Source organism: Neurospora crassa, linkage group II, assembly GCF_000182925.2.
Source record: "Neurospora crassa OR74A linkage group II, whole genome shotgun sequence".
NCBI lineage: Eukaryota > Fungi > Ascomycota > Sordariomycetes > Sordariales > Sordariaceae > Neurospora > Neurospora crassa.
This window is the reverse complement of record NC_026502.1, coordinates 1,671,730-1,684,912: the sequence shown is the minus strand read 5'-3', so window position 1 is coordinate 1,684,912 and position 13,183 is coordinate 1,671,730. Positions and strand designations below refer to the sequence as shown.

The 13,183-nt window shown below is 50.7% G+C and overlaps 5 protein-coding genes across 5 annotated transcripts; 3 read left to right on the top strand and 2 right to left on the bottom strand.

The window, feature by feature from the left end:
• Positions 1 to 366: 366 nt before the first annotated feature.
• On the top strand, positions 367 to 1,551 carry NCU05467 (hypothetical protein). Its single transcript, XM_958365.2, has 3 exons — positions 367 to 421; positions 485 to 582; positions 642 to 1,551. Exon 3 carries the CDS (start codon positions 664 to 666, stop codon positions 1,522 to 1,524), a length of 861 nt encoding a protein of 286 aa, XP_963458.1. The 5' UTR covers positions 367 to 421; positions 485 to 582; positions 642 to 663; the 3' UTR covers positions 1,525 to 1,551.
• A 797-nt stretch (positions 1,552 to 2,348) lies between these two features.
• Positions 2,349 to 4,396, bottom strand: NCU05466 (hypothetical protein; the record flags this gene model as incomplete). The annotated part of the gene is made up of 3 exons (XM_958364.3): positions 2,349 to 2,386; positions 2,437 to 2,726; positions 2,796 to 4,396. 3 exons carry the CDS (start codon positions 4,394 to 4,396, stop codon positions 2,349 to 2,351), a joined length of 1,929 nt encoding a protein of 642 aa, XP_963457.3.
• A 1,923-nt stretch (positions 4,397 to 6,319) lies between these two features.
• Positions 6,320 to 7,046, top strand: NCU05463 (hypothetical protein; the record flags this gene model as incomplete). The annotated part of the gene is made up of 2 exons (XM_958361.2): positions 6,320 to 6,453; positions 6,557 to 7,046. 2 exons carry the CDS (start codon positions 6,320 to 6,322, stop codon positions 7,044 to 7,046), a joined length of 624 nt encoding a protein of 207 aa, XP_963454.2.
• A 307-nt stretch (positions 7,047 to 7,353) lies between these two features.
• Positions 7,354 to 8,188, bottom strand: NCU05462 (hypothetical protein). Its single transcript, XM_011395280.1, has 3 exons — positions 7,930 to 8,188; positions 7,742 to 7,857; positions 7,354 to 7,651 (listed from the first exon to the last, which is right to left on the bottom strand). Exons 2-3 carry the CDS (start codon positions 7,853 to 7,855, stop codon positions 7,394 to 7,396), a joined length of 372 nt encoding a protein of 123 aa, XP_011393582.1. The 5' UTR covers positions 7,856 to 7,857; positions 7,930 to 8,188; the 3' UTR covers positions 7,354 to 7,393.
• Positions 8,189 to 9,126: 938 nt separating this feature from the next.
• NCU05460 (hypothetical protein) lies at positions 9,127 to 12,798 on the top strand. The gene is made up of 3 exons (XM_958358.3): positions 9,127 to 9,220; positions 9,963 to 12,310; positions 12,398 to 12,798. The coding sequence occupies exons 1-3, from the start codon at positions 9,133 to 9,135 to the stop codon at positions 12,509 to 12,511; spliced, it is 2,550 nt and encodes an 849-aa protein (XP_963451.3). The 5' UTR covers positions 9,127 to 9,132; the 3' UTR covers positions 12,512 to 12,798.
• The last annotated feature ends 385 nt before the right edge of the window (positions 12,799 to 13,183 follow it).

The window sequence follows — 13,183 nt, the reverse complement described above, 5'->3', positions numbered from 1 at the left end:
CGATAGAGGTACTTAGCCTTATCATTCGTTAATCACAGTGGAGGGCAGCCCTCATTGGCCTAGTATGGGGGGTTCTTGGCTCCGGACGGGGCATCTAAGGACGGTCACGAAGGGGGAACTTTTTCGAAAGTTTGCCGTCTCAACTAAACGGAGTTCTAAACGGAGTTGTCCAAGTTGTTTGTTGTTTCGGATTCTGGCAAGCGAGGTTTTTCCGGCCGGTGCATGATATCTTGAATTTTTTTTCTTTTTTTTTCTTTTATTCCTCCCATCGGCAGCTGTTCCACCCTGGGTCTCCACGACTTGATCTTCTGCTATTTTCCCTTCTCGTCAGGACACTCTTCTTTTTCAAAGCAACAACATCTCCCCCTTCAGTGAAGCTACTTACCAGACTACTTGCCGTGAGTCTCCTTTGCAAGTATCGGTAGGATTATCAGCTATCGTGTTGTCTTCAGACCTTGACTCACATTTCATTCTTCGTCACCAGAAGATTTCCTTCAGACCCAAGGTCGCCCTCTTTCGTAGTCTACCATCGTTGGAGATCACCACGAAAGCTATCGAACCAAGTCTTCACATTACTCAAACGTACGTCCGTCACTCAGGTTTTGTCTACAACTCAGATCCCAAGTAATAACCACAAGCAGGACTCCCATCCATCCATTCAAAATGCCCCCCAAAGCCGTCGCCAATGGTGAGTCCGCTTGCACCCTCCGCGGTCAAGCCCTCACCAGCAGCGAGGTGAAGATCCTCTTTGGCGCTCTCAACAACCTCACCGCGCCCCTCGATATTGACCTGCAAGGCGCCGCCGAGACCGCCGGTCTCAAGCCCAACTCGTACAAGGAGATGTACCGTCAGTTCCGTCGCAAGTACGAGCTTGGCAAGCCCAACGCCGCCGCCGCCGCCACGGCTGCTGTTGTTGTTGCTTCGGGAGGAGATGGCAGCAACCAGCCTGTTACTACCTCTACTGGTTCTTCTTCTTCTACCGCTACCCCGAAGAAGGCCCCTGGAACTGCTGGTGGTAGCGGTGGTGGTCGCCCCCGCGCTCGCCCCAAGAAAATGTTGCTCACGCCCGGAGTTGGTGGTGGTACTAATCAGGGCGTCGAGGCCACCCTCGCCACCCCTGGCACGCCCATGGGAAACCTGAACTTCAACGACATGACGCCCGAGACTCCATCCAAGAAAGCTTTTGGTACCTCTAACAAGCGCTCGGCTACTGAGGCCAACCCTGACGAGACTCCCGCCAAGAAGGGGCCTGCTGCTCGTAAGCCCCGTGTTACCGCCGCCACCGCGAAGCAGAAGGCTGTGGCCGCCGCCGCCGCCCAGGCTGAGACTAAGGTCAAGGTTGAGGCTGCTACTGATGCTGGTTTCAGTTTCATCGGTGATTTTGTCGGCAACGATGTCGATGCCGCGATGGAGGGCATTTCCCAGGCCGCAGAGGCTATTGAGGACACTCTTGCTGCTGCTGCGGCTGACGAGGGTTACATTACTGCTACTGAGGGTGGTGGTCCCGATTACGGCGAGATCTAGCCCACAGGTGAGTTTTTAGTTATATTTTGCTTCGTTCGTTTGAGTCTCTCCTCAGTCAATCCTCTCATCGCTGAGTACTTGGAAGTTGAAAGTTGGAATCGTTGCTGATGGTTTTGTTCATTTCCAGGATCTCACCACCGACACGACCGCCAGTACTTCGCACATTGGAACCACTGATTAAGACGACCTCAACAAGAGTGTTGTCTGTCTCCCCTACAGTCGGATCTTGATTGGTGGTCATAATGTGGTTGGCTCTTTTGGAGTTTTGGTCTTGCGCTCTCGGTCACTTGCTGGCACTTTTCTGCTTTCTCATGCTATCGATCTCGAAGTTAAGGCCTGCGTGGGTCTAGACATTTGCATTCTCGGTATTAGTCGACAGTTGGTCTTGGTGCAAGGGTAGCTTTTATCTCCATTTCTTTGCTTTACACAAGCTCGGAGTTGGGAGTGCCCCCTTTGGTCGGTCGGTTGCATGATACTTAGTTTGGCGTTGTCAACGGGATTGCTCCTCCTCAAGGCTGGGAGATTCTTTCTCGTTGGCGAGAAATAGATTTCTTTGCTGTCGTCTTTCGGTATGGCCGTTGGTATGATGGATTCTGTCATGGCCAGTTACCACGTTTTCCTGCTTTGTCGGCATTCAACAAGGTTGGTGGAAGGACAAACAAGGAAGGGGAATCCATGACCTCGCTATAGAATAGTAGACTGAACGCCTATACCTAATAGAGAAAACAAACCAGTTCACGGTTGAGAGAACCCCTCTGCCAGCCAGCGTGGTGTCTACAGCAACTAGTGCAAACTTCCATATTGTTCTCGTCGACATTCCACCTCTAAAGCCGCACACGGAAAGCTGTGAGCGGTAGAAGAGCTGAACTGAGATCAGTAGCCGCCTGCCCCTTCCTCTTTCTCCCTCAGTACCCCCATCTCTTTCTGCATCTTCTTCATCGTCGTTACTCTTCTTCTTGTTGTTGTTGTTGTTGTTGTTGTTGTTGTTGTTGTTGTTGTTGTTGTTGTTGTTGTTGTTGTTGTTGTTGTTGTTGTTGTTGTTGTTGTTGTTGTTGTTGTTGTTGTTGTTGTTGTTGTTGTTGTTGTTGTTGTTGTTGTTGTTGTTGTTGTTGTTGTTGTTGTTGTTGTTGTTGTTGTTGTTGTTGTTGTTGTTGTTGTTGTTGTTGTTGTTGTTGTCGTTATTGATCTTGTTGTTCTTTTCACTACTGCTCGCGGTAGCAGCAACCACGCAAAGACCCCGGAACACTCACAGGAAGAGCTGCGCCACTTACATCATAACAGCAACTCTCAACCATAACAACCTCAACGGCGCCACTGCCGAAGCCAACGCATTCTCATACGCAGTTGAAGACACACCACCACCGCCGCCCTGGTCCAGGAGTAACCAGCCCGGCCACTCTCCCAGACTCTCATCGTGCTCATACTCTGCCTTGGCTGACAAAGACCAGATATACCTGGCGGCTGCTAGTAGGGTTTCGGCTCTCTTGGTGGTGGGAGAGAAGGGGGTGCCAGTTAGTCCAGTGGTTGGAGTGGGGAAAGGGGAGATTGTAGTGGCAGTCGTGATTCGAAGATCGTTGAAGAAAACGGAGTTGGAGATGGAGGAGTAGGATTTGGAGTTGAAAACAGGTTCTGCTCCAGCTCCGAAATGTTCTAGGGGCCAACCAGACACGCTATCCTGCTGGTCAGTGGCATTGAGGACAACAAACATGTAAACAAACGCCACCCTAAACCCAAACTCGGTGACACGACAACATGGGTCTTCAGTTTGTGTACCTGCGTCTCTGCCTTTACTCTTAGCACCCTCGTTGGTAGAGGTGACAGTCATGGTGGACTCCTCATTGACCACGGACTCGTTCTTGTTGATGGGCGTATCCCAAGACCAAGAGTAACTGGCACGGGCACGGGTATGACAACCGGCAGAAAGACTAGGACCTTTTTCGTGTTGTCTCCTCTCACTTTTCTCAGCCAGAATGGAATGCCAGAGAAGGGCTCTGGCAACGACCTTGAAGCCGATTGCCTTGGTAGGGCAGCATTTAGCGTCGGTCTGGGTACCCCTACTGGCGTCAATAGCGTGCTTGTTGTTGACGGAGTCTTTGTTGTTGTTTTTGTTGATTTGAGTGCCGGAGATGAAGACTTGGTGATGGACAGGGGCATGAGATCCGGTGATAGTCGGCGTTTTGACGGGTGCAAGCGTGGGGGCTGAAGCTGGAGCAGGGAGGAGGTAATCGCAAGAAGGAACACTCAAAACCGAAGGCCGAATAGGGGTAAAGGGGGGAATGGGATTTTGGTGAGTATGGGGAACAGAAATGGCATCAGCCACAGAAATAAAAGCAGGCTGAAGTTTATCGGCAACAACAACAAGCGGATGTTGAGGGCACGGAGAGTTGGAAACCCTCCAAACCGCAATATCGTCGTTCCAAAGCTGATACTCCGCACATAGATTCACCCACGCCTGCTGAGCCACATCAGCGCTCTCCAAGCCAGCCCGCTCAGCAACCTTGGCCCAGTCAGCTAGGACTTTGTCCTTGAGATTTTCGAGGATGCTAAATATGAGATTGAGGTCGCTGGCGGTCGGTTTTAGGCCACGGAGTTCTGGTTCGATTGACGAACAGCGAGCTCTCTTTGGGTCGACTGGAAGATTGCTGTTAAGTAGGAAGGTCCGCCGGAATCTGTACCACTTGTCGCGGAGCACTTCTCCTGAGCTGAAATTGGCTGTTTGGGCAGCCTTTGCCGCGTCAAATTTGAGAAGCCCTTTGTTGTTTCTGTCACTGCCAGTGATATTCTCGAGTACGCTGTAGATGAGGTTCATGTTCTTTATACAAGGCTCTCTACCCCGTAGCTTGGGAACGGCGCTGGAGGTTCTGGGTGGCATTTTCACTTCCTATGAAAGAACTAGGAATTATTATTGTCAGCAACCATAGTTTACAACATTGAGGTTGCGTATCTGGGTGACTTGCAACAGGTGAGGCTCTATGCCTTCAGGAGTTTTATCTCTGCCCGGAAAAGAAAGCTCAAGACCAAGTTGGCGATCAAGACACAACAAGGGCGGGCAGAATTTTGAGATATTGCTCTCTGGTGGCAGTAAAAGTGGAAGAAAGAAAGTTGCTGGAGTCGAGGGACTCAAGATCGACTTTATACCCAGATGCTTCTCTGATCAAGGTTACATGGATCATATTGCACAATTTCCGGGTTTCCAAGGTTCTGGCCCTTTTCGGCCTGTCACCTGCTATACAAGCAGAATATATAACAAAGCAGTGAGCGACCAGAAACATGCCACAAGAACCTGGAAGTGATTTCATTCAGGTTTCTCATCGCAAAGAGATATCTGGGGACAAGGTTCGAGGTTGGATTCACCAAGCCAAGTAAGGACCTACGACGCCCCATCAAGGTAATGTATATTGACCTAGGTCTTTTTCGAAGCAGACACTCCCCGATCACTAATACTGAAAGCTTGCGGTGTCTCAGACAATGATTGGACAGTTGCGGCAACATGCATGCATGCTTTTGACAGTAATGACTTCACCATCGTATGCCCCTACTAAGGTAAGGACAGGCTCCGAAGCTGGATCCATCATTTTCTCTTGGAATCTTCACCCCAACCAGAAAGTAAACAAATGTAAATGTGTAGTAATACCAGGAATCCAGTAACTAGATAACATATGACCACTGGACCCTAGAGTACTGCTGCACTTGCTATGTCCCAGATCTTCTGTTTCGAAGAATGCCAGGTCGACTGCCCATTGACTGCGACCAGCTTTGGGCAAATTATCAAGTGGCAGATGACAGACGACAAACACTTCCTTTTCTGAAGGGATACTGCTCTTCTGCAGACCTCAGACACGTGTCCAAAAGGGTCGTTAATCGGTAGGTGACTATCCAAAGGACAGCCAAGAACGTCAAGGCTTGGATCATGGACAAGTGAATGGGTTCTTAGTCACTTGATTGTTTGATGACACATGTTCCATGGACGTTCAACAAGGGATGAAGTATTAGGTGCAAAGGCACAATAGGAGTTGAGCGTTTGAGCTGCATTTCGTGCCATGTGTGAACATCGCCTCCACGGGAACTTTGACAAAAAGCTTTCGTGAAGGACATGAGAGGCACTCTGGATTTATCTGATGAAATCGCGTTTTGTGGGGCTGGGGCTGGACATTACTCTCTGATGTTCAAGTCCTTTCTGGCGTACCTGCCATCCCACTTGGGCAAACAGACTCGACTGTTGAGTCTTAGCATTGTAGTGGGGTTGCCCGGACGATGAATAAAACGAATGGAAATTTCCAGTCAACGGCCGCTGCAGCCTGTCGAGTACGGCCACTCATCCGATGACCCGCCGTCCTGGACAGTAGTCTCGGACGACAAACACGTCCTGGCGGTCTTGCCGCCTGCCATAATAGGGACGGTGTTTAGACAGACGTTGTCGCCAAGTGGGGTTCTGGACGTCCATAAATATCCCCCATCCGTCGACGTCTCTCTCGCTCTTCCTCCTTTCAACAACCACAAGCTTGCCTACCAAAGCCTTTTGCTTCGAAGCAGTCGCCGAACTCATCTCTCTGACAATTTTGTCAACCAAAGTGAGTCCTAATCCCTCGGATGTGCTGCAAGAAAGAGCGTCATCTTCTCGCGTCTTGGAAGTCCACTCGCACCTTTCACTTTCCTGTAACTCTATCGCACTGCTGCCACCAGGCATCCCACATCAGTCACTCGACAGTCACTCGACAGGGTTACCCTCTAACTAGCAGTCAACTGACCTGATATCAGCCCTTCCCAGCCGACCTCATCTCACTCAGCCGTCAAAATGCCTCCCAAAGCCAACCAGGACGTTGCCGGCCAGATGAACTTCCTCTTGACTTGCATCAAGCACTCGACAAATGGCAAGATCAACTGGACCGAAGTTGCCGAGGAGCTCAGCATCGTATCCAAGGCCGCAGCGTAAGTCACTCAACTCACTCGGTCACTGTTCTCTCACTTTTTCACCCCCACCACTCCCGCAATCAAGATGAGCTAGTCTGACACCTGATCTCGTTCCTAACAGTGCCAAACGCTACGAGCGTCTCCTCAAAGCGCACGACATCCAGCCGCCCAAGAACTACGGCTCCTTGACTGATGATGTGGGCGCCAGCGGCGCGAGCAGCCCGGCCCAGGCCAAGACTCCTCGGGCTCCCCGCAGCACTAAGCGCAAGAGGGCCACTGCAACCGTCAACTACAACGAGGATTCCGGCAACGAAGGTGGTTCCGGCGACAACCGTGAGCCCTTCACGTACAAGGCCGAACCGGAGGATTCCGATGACGACGAGAAGCAACGCCCGCTGAAGAAGGAGAAGACCACTCCTGAGATGCAGACCAAGCAGGAGGAGGAGGATGATGGTGAGTCTGACTACTTTTCTTGTTGCTCTGACGATGTCGACCTTTTGGATGAAGAAGATGCAGCATACGGGTGGGAAGGCAAAGGATATGACGTGCTAATGGATGTTGTTGGGAGGATAGAGGGAGAAGACAACTACAAGTATGAGGGTGAGATCTGAGCATCCCACATACAACCGATCAGCCACTGGGGCAGAGACCAATGACGCCAAAATGCGGAGGAAAATGGTGGTTCATGTTGATACAGTGCGGTGAAGAATCTGGATGGTGTTTGAGCATGGAGTTGGGGCTTTTGTAGTGTGCTTTTGCTCTTTGCTCTGTTCCAGTCCATCGAAGGTACTATGTTCATGGCAGGTCTTTTTTACTTTGGGCATCAGAACAGGCGTTGATGAGGTTTGGGCAGGTTGATGGTAATGGATGCTTGGACTGCGGAGCATAATGGGGTGAGGCGGAATGGAAAGCAGACGACGGGGTTTCGACAGACAACTGGGATACAAAGTGCCTTGACTTACATTACATTATGTCCACAGACTCCTTTGCTTTGATTCGTCGTTTTTTGTTGACGACTACCGTTCTTTGTCTGTTTGTTGACATTCGGTTCATGTTTGGAAAAGGGGCGGCAAGGCAATAACAAGGCTGGTGGTGTGGATACCAGGTCGTCTGCCAGACTTGATAGCAAGCAACAAGCTGTCAGTCTCCCAGACCAAAAGCACGAAACCTTGGCACAATAATAAGAATCTGGAGTCACACGATGCTCGTTTCGTTGCTTCCCATGCTGAGGAGTCAGATATTCCTCGAAATGTCGTGACATTGGTAAGGGTTAGGGTTGGGGAGCTACAGTAGGAAGTTGGCGCACCATTCGAAACAGAAGGCTGTGCTGGGCATTTGCTTGAATGGCCGACCAAAAGGAGCTCGTCTTCATACCATCTAAGTGATGTATGAGCCTTGAGTGTGCCTGTTGAAACGTCATGTCTGTTTCCAGGTAGCCTTTGTCAACCAACTGCTAAGAAGAGACCGAGGCTGCCACGAATGACGAATACATACCACACTCCTGAGGCTACTTCCTCAAAAGAGCTCTGAAAACTTGTAATCAGGACGATGTCGACTGATCAGGAATGATCGTGAAGATGGCAATCTGGATGATACTTGTAAAGCTTGCCGTGGGTAACGGTCTGGTCGTATGGCCACACCAAGGAGTACTAGCCACATCCATCCATATAGACGATGCCAAAGAATGGTTTGTGGTTCAATAACACAGCAACAAATCAGAATAAGATGGATGTCGTCAGATAGCCATTGTGATGGAGATGAATACCAGGGTTTTGGCGACAGAATTGAGGTGGAGACGGTGGAGGGAAAATCAAACGAAGTGAGAGAAATCAAAGTTTTTGAAAGTTGTCCAACCAAGTTGGCGTGGCAGGTGCAACGAAGTGTAACATACACGTAAGAAAACGCACCTGCCCTATTGTTGCTCGGATTTCTCTCTATTGTGCCTGCCACCCGACCATACGTTACGGCAGGGCATTGACTGACTGACGCCCAAGTCATCTGCCTGTCACTGTCACTGTCACTGTCACTGTCACTGTCAGCCTCATTCAGTTCGTTACATTCACCTATTCTGACCTATTCACCTAGTCTAGGCATTCACCGCAGACTGGTACTACTACCCTTTGAACTTTCCTTTCTCTACTACCGGTAAAAAGCGAATCTGATTCTTCCACCATCACCATTCAACTCACCTCGCTCCCACCACTTGTTGGCTGTCAACTTTCCATTTTGGTAACTGCACCTTGCCCCGCACCAATTGCCGTGCGCTCTTTCTCCCAGTCAAAGTAAAGGAATACTAACAATTTCACTCCGTAGGCGCCCCAGTCCTTCGTTTGGCATCATCTCAGCTTGCATCAATCGACCTCCAAATTCAATCAACCTCTAATTCTTCGGCCTGCTGATATTGATATCACAACATTGACCGTCATCACCGCGTTCTGGAAATCAGGGGACGTCTGTCTCCGCTAGAAGTGGAAGCGACAGGAAGCGCCCGGGTGGCTGCAACATTCCCACCAATCGACATCCAGCGACCTCGCGGTTGCTCAGTGTCTCATGGGTGTTAGTGCGGTACTGTATCTCACGGCGATATTCGCAGCAACACTGGTAGCCGGCTATCAGTCTGTATGCGCTAAGGAACTTTCCAGCACAGTGCACAATTGGCATCCCGGATCCACGAGTGACTGGGGCCAACCACTCAAGATGGGCTCCGTGCATCACCGAGTGAGACGTGACGGGAATCGCGAGCAACATGGCACCTCTCCTGTTTTTGTGCCAGTTTCTGGTAACGGTACGCGTCTCTTTTCCTTCATTTTTTCCCCCTTCTCTCCTCTACCCCTATCCCTCCATTTTCCCCCCGAAATCCGGCTTCATCTGGACACACGCCATATGGCTGTGGGCGTGATGCGACAGAGACATCTCAACAGAGATTTCATATTGGATTTACTACGCATTGGGCAGTCGAGTGGGAGGACTAGGAAACTCGCTGGCTCTATTCCGGGCCACTGCGGCGTCTGTCTGGCCAGTTCAAAAAAGACGAGTTGTTGCTGTTGTTGGACGCGGCAACCCGGGCCCCCTTTTCATTGCATAAGGGCTCTCTATGTGTTGATATAGGGCTTTGGTTGGCATCACCCCTTTTGCTTCACAATGCCCAAAGGTCGCTGTCAGGGTTACCGTGGTGACCGCTTAGCTCTCATCGCCTACCTCTGCCTTTATCTTTGAGGTTACCCTTGAGCTCACCTCTCTTTCACTTTGGGAGAAGAAAAAGGTTCTCACAGTCAATCGTCTTTTTGAATGCTTGATCATTCTTGTCCTCGCCCTCATTTCTTTTGCTCAGCTACAGTCTTATGCACCTGTTGAGCTTGTCGTATTCCAACTGGACACAGAACCGTGTTTTGGGGTGTACAGCTTCCTGCTTCAGACATATACAGTAGTGATTGTACAAAGCCCTCAAGTTCCCCGTCACAGACTCCCTGCACTCAAAAGTTCATCATCTCTCCCACATGTGGCATGTTTCTAACCTTTCTTCGCAGCTATGACATCGAGGTGTCGGCGATACCGCCAGTTACCCTTCTTGCATCGGAACTGGATTCACGCTACCAACTACTGGGAAGATAGAATGGGCAACAAGCCCTCCACCCAGTCCCGGGTGCCTGCTCATGAGTCCGACGTCAGATTTGCCGACCACAGCCACAAGCCCGATCAAGACCGAGACGACACATGCCAGCATCCAGCAAAACGTCGACGCCTCAATGACAATCATGGCTTTCCCTTATACGAGGATCCAAACGGCAACACCCCACGCTGCTTGCGGATTGAGGTCCTCAAGATTATTCACAAAGATTCACCCCGCGTCAAAAATGGCGTGCCCAACGGCATCGTGGCACCCAATGTGAGGGATACCGCCAACATGCGGGCGCGTTGCAAATTGAGCATCTATGGTCATAATGGGGATGAAAAGGTTCTCTTGCACGTCGACAGCCAGTTATGCGAGCTCAAGGTTTACAGGAACCCTGCCGCCGCATCCACACACATGGCTCGACTGTATGCTATCAAAGCTTTCGATATTCCCGAAGACAAAATATACATGGAGCGGGATGGTTCTGATCCCGCCTTTGGCTTTGCCGATTCCTACAGTGTCCTAATCGAAATCGAGTCAGCCGGAGATCCAAACTGGCCACCCAGCAGCCTGATGCCGGCCAAGGTGGAGGATCCCTTGGTCCGTAACCTGCCTCCGCGCCAGTGGGCCCTTTACGCCCAGCTTCCTGATATTTTCCACACTCGCAACAGGAAGACGGTGAGGTTGAAGGCAAGGGTACAACAGAGCCGAGAGACGCCTACGGATTTCGTCATGGACATTGATGTGCGCTGGCAAACGAGCATATCAAGCCAACTAACAGGGAACCAGAAACCCAAGGAGATCATGCCCTCTATTACAGTAATTGACCCTTGGGCCCCTAAGAAGCCCCTGTCAGAACTGCCAGTAAATGGTACAAACGGAGTTAAGGGTATCAATGGGCATCATCATGACCCAAACACTAGTAACGAGATCAGGAAGACCGGAAATTGGGAAGTTAACAGCACTTCGCTTGCTGATACCGAAGAACTGGCCGAGGGTGACTTGACGCCCAACCGATCAAGGCGCCACAGGACCGAAGTCAACTACAACGTGAGGCAACTATGGAACACAGCCGTAGGGAAGGAGCCACGGAAACGGCGAAGAGCCGACGACGAACATCCTATACTAGACGAGCACACTGTCACCTACGTTTTGCCGCCTGAAACGCCTGGAAACGAGGAGACGTTGCAGGCCACCTGCAACAAGCTCTCTTGTCTAATATGCGCAGCTGAGCACGACCGCATCAGTCAGCTACGCGCCCACTTCTCATGCCACCCCGAATATGAGTTCAATTTTGAGCAGAAGAAGGGCATGTACCTGGTGGCAGTCCATAGAGCCCCTGGAAACACATCGACCACCATGCCTCCCTTGGAAGCAAGCAAATTATTTTCCCTCGGCCTTCCTGTAAAACGCCTTGACCTCTCCAAATTCGTCAACGGCGACGACTCCTGGGTTAAATCCCGTCTCTTACCCGATCCCAATGACTGTGAAAGGCCTCATCTCCCCGCCAGCCGAAGCCCAACCAAGGGACCACAACAGCAACAGCAACAACAACAACAACTACAACAACAACAACAGCAGCATCAGCAGCATCAAAAGGAAAAATCCATCCCCACTACCTCCACCCGTAGCCGCGCCGCCGCCGCCGCCACCACCAAACCCCAAAAGAAACCCGTCTACATACCCCACAACATCAACCGCCCCATCTATGACCCCCTCTCCAAAGTCGAACTCGCTCCCGGCTCCGAGGTCCGCTACCCGCCCCTGGACGAAGGCTGGCTGATCACCAAGCACGCCGACGCCCTGGGCGAGTTTTCGGACGTCGAGCCACAGGAAAAGGAGTACATGATGCAGTGGGACGCCTACATCCTGCAGAAACACCTGTGCTCGGAGCAGTACCTGCCTAGAGAGTTTCGCAACTTTGTCAGGGAGAAAGCGACGTGGTTGCTGGAGAAGAGGAGTCGGGCGGAGGAACTGGGGAAGCATATGGCGGTGTTGTTGGCGAGGAGGTACGTGGATGATGCGACGGTGATGGCGGTGACGAAGGAGTTGAATGAGGCTAGGAAGGCCATGGCTGCTGCTGAGAGTGCGAATGGTCCTGGTGCTGGGGATGCGGGGCAGGCAAGCAAGGAATCTGAGGCACAGGAGCAACAGCAGCAGCAGCAGCAGCAGTCAAGTGGTAGGAAGAAGAGTGCGGCGGGGGGTTGTGCGAGGTGTGGAGAGGTGGTGCCGCAGCCCGAAATGGTGATTTGTTGTAACAAGGTGAGTTTTTTTTCTTTTTCGCTCTTTCTTCTCTTCCATCTAAGCAGTCAGAACCCGAGTAACTGACATGAGACAAAAAAAAAACAGCACTGCAAACAGCGTATCTATCACAGCCGATGCGTGCCAAACCCGGAAGAGGCGCTCCAACTAGTCAGGAAGCGGAAGTGGAAGTGCTTCAAGTGCGAAGCAGTGGGCCATTAGAAGTGGCAGCAGCCCAAAGTCGAAGCCAAAGTCAAAGCAGAGATCAAAGTGGGAAGAAGATGCTACAGCAAACCTTCACAAGGACTACTGCAAGGTCGATGGAGAGATACCCAGAGGTAGAAAAGAAGGAAGGAAGATCAATGAAACGGGGGTGTTAGGATATATATGCATGTTTGCTTGTTACCTTGCATACAGCCTGGAGTTTCGGTACGTAGGATTGAAGACAAAAGAGCATACATACATACTAGCTAGAAGGAGGTTCTTGAAACGACGAATTATTTGCTGAACTTGATCAAAGTGCCTAGGTATCTAGCTACCCAAAAGACGGATTGGCTTCCGTGCAATGTACGACCGTTTACTTGGTAGTTACCTAGGTAGGTAGTTAGTTGCATTAAGTGCCTGAGCAACCTAGTGGTACCTCTAGCTATAGAATTCAAAATCAAAACTGACAATGACTGAAGCGGAAAGTACGGTAAACTCTGATACCTACCTACCGGTAGTAGGTATATGCTCAAGATGCCACGATCCTCACTTCACTTCACTGAATTCGTTACAAAATGCACAACAACAACATCACCGGTCGCCTTCTCTCAGCTGTTTTTTTTTATTCCAGATTGTTCGTACGGCTATAAATAAAGTTGATGAGGACAGTTGGTTTGGTACCCAGTTCAC